Source organism: Populus nigra, chromosome 8 (assembly GCF_951802175.1).
Source record: "Populus nigra chromosome 8, ddPopNigr1.1, whole genome shotgun sequence".
NCBI lineage: Eukaryota > Viridiplantae > Streptophyta > Magnoliopsida > Malpighiales > Salicaceae > Populus > Populus nigra.
Window position 1 is genome coordinate 4863474 of NC_084859.1, and position 22537 is coordinate 4886010.

The window sequence follows — 22537 nt, forward strand, 5'->3', positions numbered from 1 at the left end:
AATGAGCCATTAAACAGGACACAAAATTCAATCAAATTTGTGAATCTTTGACAAGTTAACTCGGGCTGAATTAAGTAGTTTTTTTTTAATTATATTTTTCTAGTAGAGAATTTAGTTATATAGTTTTTTATTATATTTTCTGTGAATTTAGTTATATAGTTTTTTAATTATATTCTTCTAGTAGAGAATTTAATTATGTATTTTTTTATTATATTTTCTGTGAATTTATCCCGATCTCATGATACATATCACGAGTTTGATAGGTTAACCCAAATTGACTTCACTTCTTATTTTAGTATTTTATTTTTTTAAAATTCATTATTAACTTTAAATTGATTTAAAATTAAGTTTTATAATTAAGTTTCATAACTTAAATAAATCGTAAATTTAATATGTTAACCCACCAATAATCTAATATATCATCTTATTTTTCTTAAAAAAATATATACATTATATTTTAAGTCAAGTTAACAACACAAACTAATGATCTAGTCTCATCTATTAGACGTTGGATACCGCAACACAATTTCAAATCCAAAATTGATATCAATCAAATTCTAGTGAAATTGTCATCCTTGCCAAGCTCAAAAAATAAGGAAACAGCAGCACATAGGACGCAACGCATCAAGCTTGCATTTTTACAATGTAATCAGGATCCTCATCATGTAATGGTTCTTCTTCCTCTAGCTGTTTTGGTAACCAAGAAAATAGAGCAGAGGGAGAGAATTAGAGAAAAAAGAGAATCGTATCATTCTTTTCTTGCCTTACTAATTCATAGGAGATGACGGACAGACGTAGATCCAGTCACTTGTGTTAGCACAGCCATTACAAGACACGTTGAGAAAAAAAATAAAAAATATGAAACGACTACACATTAAAGTAAACCAACACCCTCAACTGTAACAGAAAACTGAAATGAAGGTGGGGGGAATATGCACAAGCAAAAAACCTAGAGATAAAGAAGAGGGTGCAAAGTACAAAAGCACAGCATGCAAACAGAACTTGAAAATAATAAGTCCAACGTCAAATCCCTTCATGCTGTAATAATGAAGGGAGGACCAATGTGAGATTAAACTGTCCGATGTCTCAGAACATCAAATTTAACGACTCTAAACAGCAAAGAAAGGAAAACAATTCGTTAAAATAGTACTAGGAAAATAAGAAACCCTTTTTCACCAAAAATCTCATCACAGGAGATCAGCCACGTTAGATGGAAGCTCCTCGATGACCACATTATAGAACTTCTGGATATCAAACAGCATTCTTTCATCATCCGTTGTCACAAAGTTAATGGCGACACCCTTTCTTCCAAAACGTCCACTTCGTCCAATACGGTGAAGGTAGTTTTCTGGTTGAATTGGCAGATCATAATTTATGACAAGGGACACTTGCTGCACATCAATACCACGGGCCAGGAGATCAGTTGTGATGAGAACTCGAGAAGAGCCAGACCGGAATTCTCGCATAATGATATCACGAGTGTTCTGGTCCATATCTCCATGAGTAGCTGAGACTGTGTGGTCACGGCTTCGCATCTTGTCTGTCAGCCAGTCAACCTTGCGGCGGGTGTTAACAAAAATAACACTCTGAGTGATGGCTAGGGTCTCGTATAGATCACAGAGAGTTTCAAGCTTCCACTCCTCCTTATCAACATTGACATGAAACTGTTTGATACCTTCAAGGGTAAGCTCATCACGCTTAACCAAGATCCTCACAGGCTTGTTCATGAACTTCCTTGTGATCTCAAGAGCTTCAGGTGGCATAGTAGCAGAGAAAACACCAACTTGAACTTTAGATGGCAGCAACTGGAAAATATCGTAGATCTGACAGCAAGTGGAAAAACAGTATTAGAACAATAAATTATTTATAAAAAAACATTAAGAGCTCTCAAGTCTAGTAAATAAACTTGGGATCAAGTATGAAGGCAAACCTGATCCTTAAAACCACGGGACAGCATTTCATCAGCCTCATCCAAGACAAACATTTTAATGTAATCTGGACGAAGTGACTGCCTTCTTAACATATCAAACACACGACCAGGAGTGCCAACAACAACATGAACTCCAGCTTGAAGAATGCGTTGGTCCTCACGAACACTTGTGCCACCAACACAAGCATGAACTTTGACACCAAGATAATCACCAAGTGCCCGCATAACCTTTTCAATCTGTTGTGCAAGTTCCCTAGTGGGCGCAAGGACCAAAGCTTGACATTGCACTAGACCATAATCAAGTTGCTGGAGAATACCAGAGCAGAAGGTTGCTGTTTTCCCAGTTCCTGACTGAGCCTGCTGAATCACATCAAGGCCCTTGCAGAATGGAACAATTCCTCTTTGCTGGATTGCAGATGGCTTCTCAAAACCTTGAAAAATAAATTAGGATGCATCAATCAGAACAAGAAAAAGATGGAACTATCAGAATTTAAGCATCATAGTATAAGAAGCGAAGATGTTTTTTTTCCAACAATCAAAACTGTAATCATAGGTCAAAAATCAAGGTTCCAGCAGAAGAAAAGAACCTAAAGGATAGGTTTGAAACTGCAACTAGGGAAGTTATATATGTCTTGGCATCAACTCATTAAGATGCCGAATGAAAGTACATCTGCAGTTATAAAGCTACCTACCATAGGCATAGATGCCCCTCAAAAGGTTCTCTTGCAGTCCCATTGAATCAAAAGTGTCATAAACCTCATCATATGATGTGAAGAAATCTTGTCCATCATTTGCAAGCCTGCATTGTTTTCAAAGCATAAATGAATGTCAATTACAATTTCCAATCAAGAGCTGTTGCTGTACACAGCTAGAGTTGTAAGGAAAAAACTTACAAATCATTCATTCTGGCATCATATTGCTTAGAATCGAATTGTGACCCTTCTGGTGCCAAACCCGCCATGACTGCATTAAGGAAATATATGCATTTGAAAACTGAACAGGTAAAACATATTCTGCTTTCAGCATCTATCATATGCTCCAATAATTGAAACATGAGAAGAAAGGAAAACATAGAATGCATTCAAGCTATCACATAAATCTGTTTGTGCGGGGGGGGGGGGGGGGGGGGGGGCATAAAAATAAAGCAGAAATATTCATTACCATAAGCACAAAAGATAGTGAATATTTCATTATAGCCAACCGAAATGAAAGAATAAAATGTCACAGAAGAGCCAAACTTGCAAACCAAGCTAAGAGTGGAGTACAAGCATTAAACTTCTGTTTCAGTGTCTGGAGAAGATACAAAAGGGGCAAACAGAAAACTGATATTTCGGACATAAATCCTTAATCATCAGACGCTGCTTCACCCACCCCTCCAAAAATTCTGATCAAGGGCAAGAAATAGTCCGGAAAGACTTCAACTTTTGTTGCTCTTTTAAGACACCATCCTCATAAATCATGTGTTATTACAGCAGTGTGGGACTGGCGCAACAAGTTACATATCCATCAAATTAAATTAAATTAAATTACAGCGTTCTGACAAAATAAGCAGCATCAAAAGATTATCAAACAATCTCATAAAAAGATCTTTTTGTGTTAAACTTATCTCCAACCAGACCAAGTTGAAAAGAAAAAACACCTGCAATTTCCAGAACCTAACCCTAACAGCTCATACGAAACGATAAGGAAAACAAAAAAAAATCAAAACTTTACCAACAAAAGGAAAAAACCGATCAACCCCAGATCTCAATAAGTAAAAATCAGATAGCCCAGCTATAAAAAACATTCAAGAAATCAACCAATCCAGAGATCCATGACAGCAAGCAATAACAGCATCATAGGCGCACGCACACAACAAAAGTAACTACATTTTTGCATAGAGAGAGAGAGAGAGAGAGACCTGGGAGTGAGGGAGTGATTGATAGCAAGAAAGAACAGGAGAGAGATTGAAAGGAAGCTGAAGATAGAATAGAGAAATCAATAATAGCCCAAACTCCTCGGATCTGCGCCGTGGAGTTTGAAAGAGGCTTTGTTTAAGTGTTTAAGATTATTTATAGGAACAGGGTGTGCTGAATTAGGTTAAAGGTTATACTTCTTCTACAAGTACAAACCCTTCTGCATCAATTTTTTATTTTCTTTCCGGTTTTACCCTTTACTGTTTTATTTTCATTTTTTATTTATTTTGTTTTAAAACAATTATACAGAAAGATGTTGATAATGGTGGTGTAGAAAGTGGCGTGATTGTTTTTTAAAATATTTTTTATTTAAAAATATATTAAAATAATATTTTTTTATTTTAAAAAAATTAATTTTAATATTAGCATATTAAAATGATCTAAAAATATTAAAAAATATTAATTTAAAATAAAAAAAAAATATTATAATTTTTTTAAAAACACTTTTAAAATAACAAGTTGGACTTGTCACACATTAAGGGACCACATGGATATATTGAAGCTAGACGGTAGAATATCAGTTTTTTATTTATTTATTTAATGATAAATTGTATATCAATTGATGTTAAATCTCTTTTTTGAATAAGCTTAAGAAAGCATTTCTAAATTTAATAGATTATCATAAATATTGGCCTTAAATTTTGAATTTGTGAAGTAAATAAACTGATTATACAGTATAGCTCCCCTTAAAATACTAATATATAAAGCTACCATCAAACTAGATTTAGAATATTGATATAAAACAAGCTAATTTAAGGTAAATATATTAGTTTTTATATAATGTGAATTCAAATCTAAAATTCATGTAAATGGTATTTTTTTTAATTAAAAAGCAATTTAAAAGTCAGGTAAATCATTACATTGATATTTATTTATCTTTTGGTTATAATACAGTAAGATTTTAATTAAAGTTGTTAATTTTATTTCGTTTCATTAAGAATAACTGATGTATTTCGTTTCAGTTCAAAAAACAAAACGAACTAAAATAGGTTTTATCTCGTTAGGAATCTTGACCTGTTTCAAAAATTCCATTCAAATTCTACTCGGAATATTCTGGTTCCATTTTGATTATTTCGTTACGGTCAGATAATTATTTTAATTTTTTAAAATAAAAAAAATCTATGTTTTTTTTAATAATTGATTTTTTTTTAGTTTTATTATTCAATATCTTTAATATTTGATTGAATATAAATTAAATTTTGTCATTTATTTTAGTTTATTTTTTATAAAATTATTTTAATTTTATAAATTAAAAAATCAAAATAACAATCGGTACAGAATTAACAACCTTTATTTTTTTTAATTAGTATGGTATTCAGTTAGCAGTGGTTTAATGAAATTGAAATTCATCCTACTATATTAAAGAATGTTGGCATTTTTGTCAAAACTAGAATACGAATACATGTGCCTATCAATTAGTAAGTTAATTTTTTTTAAAAAAAAAAAGAAAACAAAAACAAAATAGGAGAGCTTATACGAGGGGTTGAACGAGATGGATGGATGGGATTACTCAAGAAAGCGAAAAAAAGGGAATCGTATCATTCTTGTCTTGCCTTGCTAATTCATACGAGGTGACAGGCACATGTAGATCCAGTCACTTGCATATATATATATATATGAAACGACTATATATCAAGGTAAACCAACACCCCCTCAGCTGTAAGAGGAAACTAAAACAAATGAGTTTTTAGTTAAAAATGAGAGGTCTAAAAAATATTTTAAGATTGTGTTTGACAAACACATTTTTATAATAATATATTATTTTTTTATATAAAAAATAAATATAATTAACATTGTTTTATTAAAAATAGATTCAACCTAATTATGTGGAATGAGCTTTCTGGTCCAAGCCTACAAATACAACCTAGAAATAGAAACAAAGTGAATTAAAATCAAATGAGATTTTTGTTTGAATTTGATGAAAAACATGAAGAACAAGGATGAAGGACCAGAAACATAGGTTTGATAATAGACCAAATTATGTCAAAAAGAGGACATAAAAACATATAAAACCATAGTTTAATCAAAACTTTGAAACTGGATCATAACAACAAACACCCAACCAATCATGACTAATCGATTTTATGCAAAAGATAAAGTGAAAGAGTTGAAGATAAAAAGAAAAAAAAAACATTAAATCAGTGTTTTTAAACCATGAAGACCTTAAATTAATGACGACCAAGCATGCGCGCATATGTAAGAACCATCAATCAATCAAAATGACATAGAAATCAAAGACGCAAGGTAATATACAACGTAAGAACATCAACCTAGAAATGTCAGCAAACCTAAAAACCTAACAGTAAAGTCTAAACCTAGAAAAATGAAATAAAACCTAAAAAATAAACTAAACCTAACAAACAAAGCTTAAACATGCTTGACACAACTTGTTTGAGCCATCAAAACAAACAAGAAACAAAAATTGATAGAAAAAAGTAAGCAAAGTCCATGATGACAGCAAGCAAAAATAACATTCTCTATGCATATACATTGTTCTATTGATTGAACTTATTGTCTTGAAACTTAAACAACTAAAGTTTTTAAACCTGGTCTGGTGGTCAACCTGGCTGAAAGCCCGGGTCACGAGTTTGGCCTGGGTCAACCCTAATTTTTTTATAAATCAAAACGACGTCGTTTTGGTTAAAACAAATAGTCAACGGGTTGCAACCAAGTTTTTGACTTCCCTTATTTTTTATAAACCTAGCCCATTTCCAACCCAGGGTCAGCCAGGTCCCAGGTCGATCCGTTGGGCCAGGCCGGGCTTTAAAACTATGTAAACAACATGCCTACAACTTCAACATACCAAGCAAGCTATCCTAAAATAATCTAATTAACAACAACAACAACAAAACTTAACATAACTTGTAATGGCTTCACAAATAATTAACCAAATATTTAAGCATGCAAAACAACATAATACATTATCATATACCATACCATTATCACATTCTAACATATTAAACAAGGCAATCAAACAAAAGTTGAACATATACAAGTTATTTTTAAAGTATGCTTAAACATCTCAAAACAAGTATTTAATGGATTTTAAACTAGCAAATGACTTCAAAGGATGCTTAACAATCATCTCGAGCAGCAATTTAAAAGACAAAATAGAAAGGGGTGTATGATCATTGAGTTCCACCCCCTTATCAAAGTTTAAAAGTTTACCTTGTAAAAAGAAAGTGGTTTTCTCCTCTTGATTTCTTGCTTCTTTCTTTTTAAATTTTAACTTTTTTCTGATCTAGATTCCACCCTTTCTTTTTCAACAAATCAGTCTTTATAGCTTTCCCTTTAATTTAATTCTAAGTATCCTATTACTGTTAAAGTTTACCTTATAAAGAGAATGTGGTTTCCTCCTCTAGATTCTTTACTTCTTTCTTATTGAGTTTAAGCTTTTTTTCTGATTTAGATTCCACCCTTTCTTTCTCAACAAATCAGTCTTTATAACTTTCCCTTTAATTTTATACTAGGTATCCTATTAATTTCTATGTATTTCTTTTTCTTTTTTCTCTATGATTTTCTCTTTGACTCCTCTTTTCTATGTGTGATTTCCTCTTTTTTTTATAGCCCTAAATGGCAAGTGGTTGTGAAAACCACTTGTAGGTTTGAAAGTGGTTTTTCAAAACTAGATTAGAGGGGATTACTTCCTCTGATATGTGAGGAGGTCATTCTTCATTCTTCATTCTCCTCTTTTTTTTTTCTGTTTTCTTTCCATTAGATGATTAACAAACTCTTAAAACTTCTATAAGAGGTTGGGAACCTCATAGCTGAAACATGGTTGATTGGAGGTGCACCTTCCATGAATTAATCATGGCAAATAGGGGGCCATTTAAGCCAACCAAAATATAGATCTTGTAAAGGGGATGTATATCTAACATAGGGATCAAATCTCATTTGATTTGGAGGTCTAAAACTCCACATTCAATTATGAAAGGTGAGCCCTCGATTAACTTGAAACTACTAAATGCAGGGGAGGCTGATCATAGACATGATATTATTGAGTTTATTTAGTCAAATAAGGTAAAAATATGTGATAAGGATAGCTGATTCTTATAGAGAAAATGTTTCTCAGTCGAGTGGTGGTGGTGGTTGAAGCCTTTGAGGTGATCGGAGATGTCATGTTCATTTGCTTGAAAGTGACAACTCGATTAGCCTTCTTAACTCAAGAAGACAATAAAACAAAGATAGACAACATGTTATTCGGTTTTTTTAATTTAAAGCAAGGGACATGTTATCTGCTTAAACCTTAAAAATCAAGGTTTTCTAATTGGGAATTTGATAAGTTTCAATTTGGTCTATGTTGTTTCAAATTAAGCTCAAATGTCCTTAATTAGGACAAAACTGATTAATTTTATACAATTAGGCCCTTGCCAAAAATGAATTGAAACCCCTTAAGTCTAGTGCCATTTTCAAAATAGTTCTTGTTTTCCAATTTGTTATATTTAGTCTCCACTTAACCCTTAAATTTTTTTTCTTCAATTTAGTCCCTAGAAAAGTTCAGTATAGCCTCTAATTTTGCGCGCCTTTTACATACATGTATTTGGTCTTGAATTTCTTCATTTTGGCTCTTAATTAACCCTTAAACATTGATTTTCTTGCAATTACATCCCTGATTTCTTCTGATTAAGCTTGTAAATATTAAGTCCTGCCCTCCAAAATTCCAATCTTCTCAATTATGTCCAAATTAAGCTTCTTAACTTAATTTTTCATCAATTAAGTCCTTAATAAAATTAATTTGCCTATTAAAAGTCTAATTAAGTCTTTGCACTTAATTAATTCTTTTAATTTTAGCCTAAATTAATTTATAAACTTAATCAAACCTTTAATTAGACTCATGATTAAATCAAATTAGCTTATTAAAAATCAAATTAAGTCCTTAAACTTAATTTTTATGCAAATTCATCTAATATTCACTTAAGTTAACCTTGAGTTTGTATTATCTTTCACATTTAGGTCCTTTATTAGTGCAATTGAGTTTTCAACATTGTCAAAGATCTAGTTAGGTCTCTCCTTTCTTTGTTTATGCATGTAGATCCCTCTTCAGCCTGTTTTTTCCAACCAAGTCATTTGTCTTCCTGCATTTTTATTTTTCAACCTTGTCATAACTCAATTTTTAGGTTTTCCCTAAATTTATCCTTTTCTTTTAAAATTCAAATTAAAAAATAAAAAAGATTGGCAACTTGGAAAAAGTAGACTCATAAGGGTTGCAGACATATGAAGGAACTAAACTAGGATTTTGGATAAAATTAAAAGCCCAATTGTTCCTTATTGCACCCAAGATCGAAAGACAATGTAGATTTAAGGTCAAATTAAATAATTATTGGATGAATGTGTATAAAATTAAGTTTGAGGACTTGATTACTCTTGTAATAGGCCAATTTGATTTAATCACATTCTAGATAACTTGTTAATGGACATGCCTAATGTAACGGTTAAGAATTTATAGCTTCCTCCATTATAAGTAATATCATTATTGGTATTGACAATGATACCATTATGGAAGTATAAAATTCCTAAATTACCAGATATTCTGTCAAATAACACAACAAAACACAATTTTAATTTATTAATATATATAATTTATCAATAAACCGATAACGATAATATAATCAACTAAAACCTAAATTCATCAAATTAATGATGAACACCTTCATTCATCAAATTTCACTATCATAAAAGAATTTTCAATCAAGGCCCCGTTTGTTTGCTGGAAAGTAGTTTCCTTTTGGAAAGTGAATTCCGGGAAAGTGAATTACTTTCTAATGTTTGGTAGTGTAATGGAAAATAAGTTGGAAAACAGTTTCCAGTGTTTGGTTATGTCATGGAAAATGAGCTGGAAAATAACTTATTAATATTTTATTTTTCTCAAGTTTATTAAAATAATAAGGAACAAATCATACAAATTAAATAGTTGAATGAGAAGGAAATTGAAAAACAAATTTCATAAATTGTCTCAAATAAAATAAATAATAATCAAACTAATAGAGATCAAATCTAAAAAATTAAAAAAATAAAAGATGAAGAAATTAAAATAATAATAATCAACATTTCATAAATTATTTCAAATAAAATAAGTAACAATCAAAAGAATGAGGACCAAATTTGATAGATAAAAAATTTCAATAAAAAAATGATAAGGAAAAAGCAAATATCAATTATAAAAATAAGGACCAAAGTTAATATAAAAATTAATTTTAAGAGATGAAATTGAAAAATAAATATTCAAAACAAAATATATATAGCAATCAAAAGTTTAAGGCTAATGACATTTCTAAATTTTTCACATCTTCCGGAAAGTGTTTTCCGCCCAAATTTTCCAGGAAAACACTTTCCTGAAAACCAAGTCAAATTTTCCTTTGACTGGAAAGTGTTTTCTATTGACCAACTTTCCTAACGGCAAACAAGCATAGGAAAGCTTGGAAAGTGATTTCCCGGAAACCACTTTCCGGAAAACAAACACAGCCCAAATTCATGTATTTCATAGCTAATATTATTATTTTATATGTAATTTGGTATAATTTATAATTTTACCTAAATCAAAACTAACTCTTGAAATGAGAGTTGCGGATGGTATCTGTAACTCATGTGTCACAATTACCATCTGCAACTCATGAAATTGTACTATATTCTCAAATATTTTCCCTGTTGTGTTACTTTACTGACATGATCAACTAATTAATGTCTTTTTCTAAGTGCAAAAGTGTCAAAGTAATAAATAACCCAACAAGACCGGAGTCAATCCATAGAGAGGTTAAGGATATAGAACCACAAATAAATAAACAAACAAAGTTAAAGTGAGCTAAAATATATGATATTAATGTAAAGATTTAATAGAGATAAAATAATTGTCAAGGTTAGAGGATATACTAATGGTATTTCAAACAATTACAATTCAAACTCATTTCATTACTCAAGAAATCACCCACAAAGAAGGTTTCAATCATCTATTTTTATCATTAATGACTCATTTTAAGTTATTAACATAATTATATTTGTCATAACCCAATTATGGGTTATTCCCCAAAATTCACTTTTTTCAAAATAAAAATAAAATAAAAGCTGGCAACGTGGAGAAAGCAAGTCGGGGAATACAACTGTAATTTTGGAGGAAATTCAAGGCCTAAAATTAAATGCTTATTGGACGTATTTGAATAACAATTAAGTCCAAGGACATAATTAAATTTTTAATAGGCCAATTTGATTTAATCATGGGCCAATTTAAAGTTTAATTATGTTTAAGAATTAATTTGGGTCTAATTGAAGGATTTAATTAAGTGCAAGGACTTAATTATACTTTAAAAGGGTCAAATTAATTTTATTAGGGGCGTAATTGGTGAAAATTTAAGTTTGGGAGCTCAATTTCGGGCCAATTGAGAAGATTGAAATTTTAAGACACCAAATTTAATTTTTACCAAGTTAATTGATTGAAATCAGGGGCAAAATTACGAAAAAAAATTAAAATTTTGCGGTCATTTAGTGGTCAAATTGAAGAAAATCATAACCAAGGGCCAATCTGAAAAAACATAAACTGTTCACGTTCTACAACCATCTTCCGGTAGTCTTCTCCTCCGCCCATCTCCATCTTCTGCAACCATTTTGGTTGCATGCAGATCGTGAACTGTTCACGTTCTGCAAATAATTTACTTACTTGGTGGGTCGGACCTAATTTGGCCTAACCCAAATGGTTAGGCTTGGTCCCGGCCACCCCCAAAAAGAAAAAAATCATTTTTTAGGCCGAGATCAACCCAACTCAATCATTTTTGGGCTGAGTCTGACATAGTTAGTTGGGTTGCCCCAACCCACATATTTATTATAATATTATATATTTATATTTATATATTAAAAAAACAAAAAAAATCCAAAAAACAAAAAAATAATTTGATTTTCTTAAATATTTTTCTACCAATTTTGCATAATATCGGGTTGTATACTTACACTGTAAGGTACAAATTCAGTAATAAAATACCTGGTTTCTTCCGAAACCTTTTCTAAAAAATTTTCAAAAAAATTCAAAACAAATCTTAAATAATTTAAATTAATTTCCCCTTAACAAAAAAGATTTGTTTTCATACATATAGCCAAATACTAAAATGTTTTCCTAGCATATTTTCATAAAAAAAAATTACATCTTTTTCATGTTTTGAAAATCCAAGAAAAAATGGATATCACAACCAGTTTATGATAATTCATTAGGGTTTGACAAAAATATCAAAAACCTTTTTCCAATCTTTTTTTAGGTCCAAATGTAAATTTTAATATCTATGGAGTGTAAAATTACACGATAAAGTACACCCTCATGTATTAAAGATATAAGGTGTAAATAAATGCGATGTTAAAATTTTGACTTTAGAATGATTAGGACTTCATCTGATGAGGTAGAGACTCTCTCACGAAGGGAGATCTGCCTTAAACCTTATAAAAGACCAACGAATAGAAACTCGACACAAAATAACAATCAAACAACAATGCAGCTTACCTTAGGTAGGGTGCACTGAAAGTGATGTGTCTTCTCCTTGCACAACTAATCCCTTACCCAGACTCTCACAGACCATAGGTTTCTAATAAACCATAATATTAGATGGTAACTCTTGAACAATAATCATAATTTTATGGTTAGACCCAAAAACTTTTCATTTCCCAACACCATAATACCTCATCAAGAGGCACGATAAAAAGCCTTTGTTGTTGCCAACAACATCGCGGCGCACCCAGCGATAATATTAATTATTTTATTTGAGTAATGCCAATACTTTTAAATGTTGTCAAGTATTTATGGTGCTAACATATATCAACAGCAAATTGAGATCTTTTCATAGCACAGGTGTTGATTATCGCTATAATAGGCTATGAAAGAATCAAGTATTTGTTGTGACAAGAATTATACACTATAATTCTAGACTCATCACTTAATAAGTAGGGTATTAAAATTAAGTAATATAATAATTATAAAACATATTAATATCAAACTTTCTTGAATATAAATATTAAAGTTGATGTGAGGTTTCTACTATATTTATTCTTCATCAGAATAAACAAAAAAATGCAGAGAGGTTGCTAGGTTTTCTTCGGAGGTGATCTGTGAAAGCTTGTCGGCATCATCTCTAAGCACTGCAACAAGCTTGGAAAGCTAGTGACCCTGCAACAAAGGAACAATGAAAATGTGAGTAAGAGTTACGAAATGCATCTAATGAAACAACTGATTAATATATGGAAAAATCCCTGCAAGTAAGGCGCTATAAAATCGCAAGGAGGGAAAAGCAAACATTGAAAGCAAAGAGTGACAGTGCATAGACAATGCTTTTGCAAATGGAAAAACATCTCCTTTCTATAATTCTTTTAAATGGCAGGCTCCTTATAATCATATTATCTTGAATTTACGTATTTGAAACATTTCCACACCAATTTCCAAGTAGATTCTTGACCACATGGTTTGAAACAGTGGAAATGAGTGAGAGTTTTAAGCAATCCATTAACTAAGTGGTTAGATTAGTAGACAAAAAACCAGCCTGTTAGACCTGTTACAAAGGCTGCTGGATGACCATTATAAAAAGACAAAGATAATCATATAATCACATGATCAAAATCTAACAACACTGATGTGTGGATGCCCATTATTTGTTTGCATAGGCAACCTCAACACATTAACAGAAGTATTGAAAACCTAGGTGTTTGCTTAGGCAAGCCCAACAAACCAACCTCGACACCGAAAGCATAGACCCAAGTTCTAGTATCAATCGTTGTCTATGAATATAAGAATAGAAAAAGGCGGCCTTGCTATGGCACGAAACCATTTTGAAGGACTTAGCTTTGCAATGTATTTTATTAATTAAAAAAATCAATAAAAACATAGCTAGAGTATGTGTCGGTGGTGGTATAAGACTCAATGGATGGAAAATGCTTGAACTTGTTTGGATGCAGCCTAAGCTATCAAATAAAGCAGCCATAACAATAAGTTTTGTGCTATGTGAGGGAATTCATGTAAAAAAGAAAGAATTAGTGGCAGTGGAAAGTGCTGAAAAAGTCACCAAACAACGCATGGATGTTGCACGTAGCATATTCGAAAAGTGAATTCCATTAGAGAGCGAGGAATCATTTTCAAACAATGGCTAGTTTTTTTGGAGACAATCCAAAAATCAGCAGCAAATTGATAAGGTTTGAAGTCCAGGTTGAATGAATGGTGGACTATTTATGTAAAAGAGAATCATAAAACATTAGAGGGTCGTAAAAGCCTCAGGAAACGCATACAAATATTGATCAATAAGCAATCTAAAAAGTAAATTGATTCGATCGGCAAGAGATTGCAAACCAAGCAAATTCGGTGTATCAGTCGTGTTTATTTGATTATTCCAGCAGCCCAAGGAGTAGCTAGGAAAGAAAAGGGGCATTGAATCAAGGTAACAAACTTTTTTATAAGATAAAGGCATGCTTTTCTTTTTCTTTAGAGGTTCAGGTAATCCATCTAGTGAATGAGATGGAGAGATGTTGCTGGAGATATCTTGCTCCTGTGTTCCACTGCTTGAAACTTTTTCAATGCTGCAGAGGCAAGAAAGGAAACGAAATCAAAATAGCACTCAACCAAATAAGAGACAAATTAAGCAAGCGAATTAAAAAGCAAGCTAAGAATGCACAAGTGATGGGCTATAAGAGAATAGAAACATGTCTTTGATGTGTGACATCTTCTTACAGCATAGATATTAGTATATATATGCCCTGTAGCTAATAAATTAGTAATTAAACATAGTATTGATTTTGTTCATGTGTGTATATATATATATATATTTAATAGTAATAAAAGTTTATTTATCTGTAATATTTATCAAATATTTGATTAATAAACTTAGAGTAAAGATAAAGTTCATTGAACAAAAATATTTTGCAAAGAAAATTATAAAGTTGTTATAATTATGAGATTCTTATTGCAACAAACAATTGTTCATAAATGTTCCTGGTCAATACTCTATTAAGATTGCACATTAATTAGAGTTATTAAGAGTGATATATATCATGTTCTTTCCTTTATAAAAGGAAGTAATTGTTCTCATAAATTGAGATATAAGAGATATTTAGAACTAATATGTAAGTGCTTGTCAAATGACATACATATTGGACTGACCCGCATGGGAATTCTATTTAGAGAGATCACTTATGACTATGGAAATGCTCACATGACGGTTGTGTAAGTGACCCTTAGAAACCGTTTGGAAACGCGGTGCAAACCGCGTTCCTAAAAAATTCAAATATTGTTTTTTTGCTAAAATTTAATGTGGTTTGTATGTTTTGAATCGTTTTCATGTGCTGATGTCAAAAATAATTTTTAAAAAATGAAAAAACATCATTGGCATGCATTTCAGTACGAAAAGTTATTTGAAAAGCAACCGCTACCACACTGTCAAACATACTCTTAGACTTGAAATCACTAAGTTATCTTATATGGAGAGTGTTGTGTTTTGATCCTGCTACACGTTGTCTTAATTAAGGGTAACAAATAGACAGATATTAAGTATAACATGAACTATATAAAGATATTTAAATAATCAATAGATGATTTATTACCCTAGGTGAATTAGAAAAAATATTTCATCTATTCTAAAATATTGTTGATTGTAAATCCTTGCGCAATGTGGAATGAGATTTGTAAAGAGTTTCAAAACTTATTCAAATAATCAATGATTATGATGTTAAGAACAAACATGATTTGATATAGTAGACATACTGCATGCTATAATGTTTAAATTGAAACATTGTTGATGAAAGGATAATAATTACACTAAGAAATTGGTCACTAAAAGGTTAAGTCAAACCACATATGACTTTTCTAATATTTAGAAGATCATGACAGATTGTTAAACATTGTACTTGATCTTCAAATATAAATCAATCAATTGGTGAATTGATAATAAATTAATTAATTTAATGCTATTTTATTTAGGATTTCGATTTATATTTGGACCAACTTATTAGGAAACCTAGTGGGTCATACACATAAGAATCATTAGTCAGAAATTAAAATTGGATGATTAATCAAGTGTGACTTAATTATAAATAAATTTTAAAAATTGAGGACTACAATATAATTTATACGAGGAGTTACAATTCTAGATCTAGAAAAATCAAATAAAGACTTGATTGAATAAATTTTTAAAATTAGCCTAAAATAATATATTTGATATTATTTAAAGGGAAAATTAATATTTTATCATTTATATGGTTTTTATGTTTCCCTATAATAGAAAGTTATGCTTTTATTTCCTATGGATGGTGAAAAAAATGAGTAGAGTACAATACTTAAATACTTAAAACAGAAGATAAAAAAGCTAGCACTCTAAGATATAACAATCACTCTTTCCTAAAAAGGTTTAGCGGATCTCTCACTAGTGGTTCGTGTGGATTATCGTTAGAGACTGGATAATTAGAAGACTTATGGTTTATGACAACCAAGCCTTTGAAGCAAATATTCAAAGCCAAAAACAACATTTGATTTTCAGGTAATCTTCACAGAAAGCCTCAAACAAACTCTAAATCTGTTTAACGAGATCCTTGTGACTCCTGAAAAAAATTTAAATTATAATTAGGTAATCTTCACAGAAAGCCTCAAACAAACAACATTTGATTTTCAGGTAATGTAGTCTTTAAGTTATAAAATAGTGTTATATAAGTGATGGGTTGTAAAAGAATAGAAGTATGCCTTCGATGTGTGACATCATCATCAAACAACAGTTAGCATATTGTTCCAGTAGGGATCCTTTGAAGAAGCTTAGCTAAAATTTCTAATGGAGTTATATCCAATAAGTCAGTGGTGATAACTGTTAGAAATATTTGAAAGAGAAAAGGAAAGTATGGTGAAAGACAATCTCATTCGTATAAATATTAGTCTCCTAAGAGGAAGTCCTAATGAACTTGGACTTACATTACAATACTTAACATAAGTATTTATATAATGTAAGGATAACTCAAGAGACTCAAAGAGTAAATACATTATTAATACATTACATAGAACAAATTAGAGGACTCTTTGATTGGACTTCAGAATTAATTCTAACACTCTTATTTAATTTTGAAGTCTAAAAAATATGAAATTTGGATTCCAATGGTGAATCACCTTGTCATGATTATTGCACCATTCTTATCTCTTGTTGATGATAAAAAATCTCAATATCTTCTCCCTAGCTTTCTTAACCTTTGGTTTGCGAAGGCTTTTCATTAAAACTTTATGAGATTATTAAGTTGATGCTGCAGAGTTCACACAAGAAGAATTTATTACTACAGAACTTATCTTCTTACCTTAGCAATTGTATTTGTTTAAACATGACTTATCTAAGCCATTTTTCTTGTTTGATGGCTACTACCACATTCTTCATCATGGTTCTTTGGCTATTATCCATCTTTTTTTTAGGAAGATCTCTTTTTTCTTTTTTCATATGAGTGATCTCCTTAGTACCACACATCATCTCTTGTGCATTAAGTTGTCAACTTGCACTAAGCCTTTTTTGTATGTTTTTTTATCTCTTTTTTTATGTAAGGTCTCAATTTTTTTATTAAGCTCCATCTTCTTACACCTTAATTTTTTCTTCTTTGGATGTCACTTGTTCATCCACACTTTCATCTTTTTTAAATGCCTGTACTAAATTAAACTAGTTCTGATACCATGTTAGAAATATTTAAAAAAGAAAAGGGACGCATGGTTGAAGACAATCTCATTCATATAAATAATACTCTCCCAAGAGAGGAATTCCTAATGAACTTGGACTTAAATTATAATACTCAACATAATTATTTATAAAGTGTAGGGATAACTCAAAAGACTCAAAGAATAAATACCATCATCAACACATTGTATAAAGATAGCTTAAAAGACTATTTGAATAGACTTCAAAATTTATTCTAACAATGACATGGGTCATAACATTTATTACTGGAGTTGGTGGGTCAGATGGAGAAGGCAGTCCAGTACTCAATGTAGTGGTGGGGTGTTCAAGTTCTAGAGATGTGTTTGGCATGAAAAATTGTTAGGGTTACGTGGAAATATCCTCATTGGAGACTTCACCGAAGACATTTCCTTTAATGATGTCATAGCGGTTCAAAACACAACTAAATGATCCACAACATAGCTAGAAAATATTTATCTTGTTAAGTTTGTTCAACACTAGAGGTGAGATAACATATAGACTGATGAACTTCCTATTATAAACATAATGGTGTGCGAATGCACTAAAAAAAATTCTTTCCATTAGCAACAACACAATCAATGCAAAACCTATGACAACATGTCATTTATCAAATAAAAAATGAAAAAGGATTGGCATTGAAATGAATTAATAATAAAACATTTAGGTTTAACAAAGTATATTAACCATGTCATATGCAAACCGGTGATGACATCTTGGTCCTTGCATATTGGCTCCCTCTCGGTTCCATCAAGCTTTTTATTGCATTTAGGACATCTCTAGTACCACCATTCACTAAACATATCAAAATCAACAATGGATGCATGATATGTGAACCTAAGATTTTATGTTGGTAAACAAAAAGGCAACAATGGTCTAGTTATGTTATAAGGCAGGAGTAATGAAATAAACCATAGTTCAAAAAAGAAAAAAAGACGATGATAAATTGGCATCAAACTAAACTTATGGTCACATGGGTGCCTAAATGATTCCACCTTAGACCAAAAACAAAGATATAAAATATTAGAGAAATATAAAAAAGATGTAAAAAGTGCAACACCAATAACACAAGTAAACATGCATGTGTGATAAGCATAAATTGCTAGGGAACATATGCAAGGGTAATGTTAATAAGATTGAATAAATTGGCTAGGAAATAAAGCACATTTGAAGGTATTTGTTTTATGAGATAAAGGGTCATTGCTTTTGTCGCACCCTCGCGCGGTGGAGCGCGGCGTCGCGGCGATCCCTCGATTGGTTTCGGGGTCTTTGTTGTTTTGTGAATAAAGGAGTCGTCACCTAGTATTTTGGTCACTAGGGACCCTAACTAGTCTTTCAGAGATTCTAAGGCAAGGGACTGGTTGCGTAAAGGGAAGGTATTAGCACCCCTAGTACGCCCTACCTAAGGTAAGCTGCTTGGTGTTTGGTTTGCTTTATAATTACTATTATGTTAGTGTTTTTTAATCCCATCAGTTTTTCTAGGTTTGATTCAAACTAAATTTATTAAGATAGAAATCCAAGGAGATTCCATGTGCTTCGAAAGCTCATTTTTCCCTTAGTATTTCAAGAGTTTGCGACTCATAAATCGCAAAGAGGAGGGACAAATATTTTAGAAATCTAGGGTGCTATAAATGCTTATTTTTGTCTTAGTGTTTTATACTCTCATGGCTCGTAAACCATGGAGTAAAAAAAATTGAAATGTCCTCGATTATAATCAAAGCTTCTTTCAAGGATGTGTGATGACTTATTATCCCTAGAAAATTATTTTGGATATTTACCACTTAGGGTTTCTTTATCCACATATTAACAGTGAATAATAACAAGTTATTCCCATTAAATATTTTGGATATTCATCCCTTTGGGATTTCTTTATCCAAACATTAATGTTGAATAATAGATGAATTTCCTCCAAAATAAGATTTTTTTATTTTTTTGAAATATTGGCTAATACCCTTTGGAGTTTTACAAACATGTTGTAAAATCCAGAAATGCAAGAAAATAATTTTTGTTGTGTTTAAAAAATCCATGTGAAAACACATTTTTCAAAACTTCCAATATTTTTGTATAAAAAAGAGCGTTCAAAACATGTTAGGGTATTGGCCATATGCAACACACATGAAAATATTTATATATATATATATATATATATATATATATATATATATATATATATGTAAATTTGTCACATTGCGTCAAAAACCGGGTATTCTAAACACGAGATTGATATTTTTTACAACATAAAAAAATTCAGACCTTAAAATAAATATATCAGAAAATCATAAATCTCTTTCTTTTTTTTTTGAAAGAAAAGAAGAAAAAAAGTAGGTCCGACCTGGTCACTTACCCAAGCAAGTGACCCGGCTGGACGCAAAAAAGGGTGAAGTTACAGTTTAATCAAAGCTGGCGGGTTACTGTTCAAGTGAATTAATTCACTTGAACAGTACACACACAAAGTAAAATGCATGTAAAGAGACCATGTTACTGTTCAAGTGAATTAAAATTCACTTGAATAGTGCAAACACAAAGAAAACCAATGCTTGCAAGAGGTGAAGAGAAAAACAGACCTGGGAATGGAAGCGAAGAAGCTGCAGCGACGTTGAAAGCGTGATGGTTGATCCGTGTTCGTCTGTTTCAAATCTTTTCCTCCTGCTCTGTATTTGTGTCTGTTTTTTTTTTCTTTCCTCTGCGTCTTCGTCAGTCCCTCTCCATCAGGTTCCTGCACTTCCTTCATCCCTGCTGCAGATCCTATATGCAAAAAATAAAGCCAAGACCAACAGGTAGTCCCTGTTGGTTTATGGTTTCTCTTCTATTTTCCCTTTTTCTCTTCTTTCTCTTCTACTTTCAATCTTCCCTATCTCACAGTAACACTGGCTAATGAAAGAAACTTTCTCTATTCTCTGTGTTTTTCTCTTCTATCTTTGTCTATCTTTTTCTACTTTTTTCTCTCCGTTTTTTCTCCTCCTTTTTATCTCTTTTTTTTTCTGCGTTTTTCCACCCTTTTTCTAGGTCATTAAAGGGGCTTATATATAGTCTAACATATCTCTATTTAGGAAAGATTTAATGCATTAATTCTAGGATGAAAATTCCTACTGATTTGTAGTATAAAAAATGCAAAAAGGAAACTGCAATATTTTGATTTTGATTTTGTGCTCATGTTTGATTTCTTTCCAGTTTTAGAGGATGATGTGACTCTTTTCTTTCCTTCTATAGAGCTAGCTGATCCCTTTGAAATAAGGGAATAAAAACATGGTTGCAGCTCCAAAAATCAGGCGTGATGATAAAGGAAAAACAACAGGAATTTGCAGAGAAAAAAAAAAGAAATCAGATGGAGGGTGCAGCTGCAAAGTCTTGTTTTCCTTATTCGTTGTGGTACAAATCCTGTCATTTATAATGATCCAGTCCCCCTCTTCAGCTTTCAATATCCTTCTTCAAATCAATCCCTCATTTTAGCACTTTTTGATTTAGTCCTTGGTCCAAAAAAATCCTTTGAATCAGTCCCGCGAACTTGGGCAAAAAATCCTTTTTGCGATAGGAATCCCTACTTTCACACTAGATATTCAAACGGGAATATCTTGAGCTTCTGATATCGAAATCAAGCGATTCAAAAGCTCAAATTTATATAAGCATCTAGGACTACAACTTTGATGAAGGAGTCGAATTGAGATAAAATCATTTTAAAGAACAGAATCTGGCAATAATCTCGTTGGTCAAAAAGGTTCTTGATTTGACAATGCCGAGCATCCAAATCTGACTAAGAGTCTGCCCTAAGATCAGTGATCCCTAGAACCCAATAAAGGTGTAAGTCAATTTTTCAACATGTCATGAGTGACAGAATATAGCTAAGAGGTTAGATATCGTACGAAACCAAGTCAGAATCAGAGCCTAATTTGGAACAAAAAATTGCGATAGCAGCAGAATTAGTTTCTTTTAGTGCAAAATTTAAGGGATTTATCCAACCTTAAAAAACAAAATAACGAAGGAACGAATTTAGCATTATGAAGACCTCTAGTCAGTCTAAGAAAACCTGATGATTTTAGCAGCAAAGGGGAAGGACAAAGAGAGCAGAAAACAACTCAAACATGGTTTCGGAAAAAAAATATTTCTCTCTACTTTTGTCAATCCTCTAGCAAATATGAGTTAAACTCCTACACTTGGTTCAAAAGAGGTATACACCGTCTCCAACACCTGAGGTCCAAAAATGAGTAACAACAACTTTTAAAGTTATAACTCTGACGATATAAATGTACTTGACAATTACTAAAAAAGCATTTAAAGTTGTTTGGTTGTCCATCAAAAAGGAAAATAAATTAGAAGGTAAGAAGAAAACATTGTAGAATTAAAAAACAAACCTCAAAGATTTAGGAATACACACACACTAATAACATTGCTAAGATTTCAAAAAACAATTATGGAAAAAACATGTTCATGATGAAGATACGAGCATAGTGACATTTAAATTAATTAGCATGGTTTGAGTAAGGAACAAACTTTTTTTTTAAAAAAAGCAATCATTTGGAGCATATTAGGATAAAAGGCTAACTATGCAAAAGGTTAACCACACATCTATGTACTTAATACCAAGTTGATAACATATTTATAGATGATATTCTTTGCATACTCAAAAGGTATCCCATCGCCATTGCAAGTGATTATTTTAAGGTCATTCTTTAATGTAACCTTAGAAATAGCAACATATAAATGCTAATGTGTGAAAACTTGTTCTTTGAGAAAAACTTCACGATTCTCAATGACTGGCCCTGGCTTTTATTTATTGTTGTGGCATAACATGGTATAATAGGAAACTCTTGTCATTTAATTGTGAATTGACACTTTTCATCATTGGTAAAGAACACAATTCTTGAAATGAAGACAAGGCTTTTAATATTAAACCCTGCCATTATATGTGCCTTGATGACTTAGCAAGTTGTGTGATGATAAGCCTTATTTCGTTACATAAACCAAATGTTGGATTTAAGTTGCACGACAAC

General features: G+C 31.6%; 1 protein-coding gene and 1 non-coding gene across 3 annotated transcripts; both read right to left on the reverse strand.

The window, feature by feature from the left end:
• Window positions 1-975: 975 nt before the first annotated feature.
• On the reverse strand, window positions 976-3995 carry LOC133701550 (eukaryotic initiation factor 4A-8). 2 transcript variants are annotated; one of them, XM_062125496.1, is made up of 5 exons: window positions 3831-3995; window positions 2824-2893; window positions 2623-2729; window positions 1931-2361; window positions 976-1823 (listed from the first exon to the last, which is right to left on the reverse strand). In XM_062125496.1, exons 2-5 carry the CDS (start codon window positions 2889-2891, stop codon window positions 1188-1190), a joined length of 1242 nt encoding a protein of 413 aa, XP_061981480.1. In that variant the 5' UTR covers window positions 2892-2893; window positions 3831-3995; the 3' UTR covers window positions 976-1187. The 2 variants fall into 2 exon arrangements, with proteins under 2 accessions (XP_061981480.1, XP_061981481.1); XM_062125497.1 differs by having other exon boundaries at window positions 2824-2923; window positions 3831-3990.
• Window positions 3147-3253, reverse strand: LOC133702445 (small nucleolar RNA snoR98). Its single transcript, XR_009843735.1, has one exon. It is a non-coding gene; the product is annotated as a small nucleolar RNA snoR98 (small nucleolar RNA).
• Window positions 3996-22537: the final 18542 nt, after the last annotated feature.

What these genes read in the sequence shown, in the direction of transcription:
- LOC133701550 (XM_062125496.1), bottom strand. Translation starts at nt 2,891, where the DNA reads ATGGCGGGTTTGGCACCAGAAGGGTCACAATTCGATTCTAAGCAATAT. An exon ending in GATGCCAGAATGAATGATTT is followed by an intron (nt 2,730 to 2,823) that starts GTAAGTTTTTTC and finishes AAAACAATGCAG; the next exon opens with GCTTGCAAATGATGGACAAG. An exon ending in CCCGTGGTTTTAAGGATCAG is followed by an intron (nt 1,824 to 1,930) that starts GTTTGCCTTCAT and finishes ACTTGCTGTCAG; the next exon opens with ATCTACGATATTTTCCAGTT.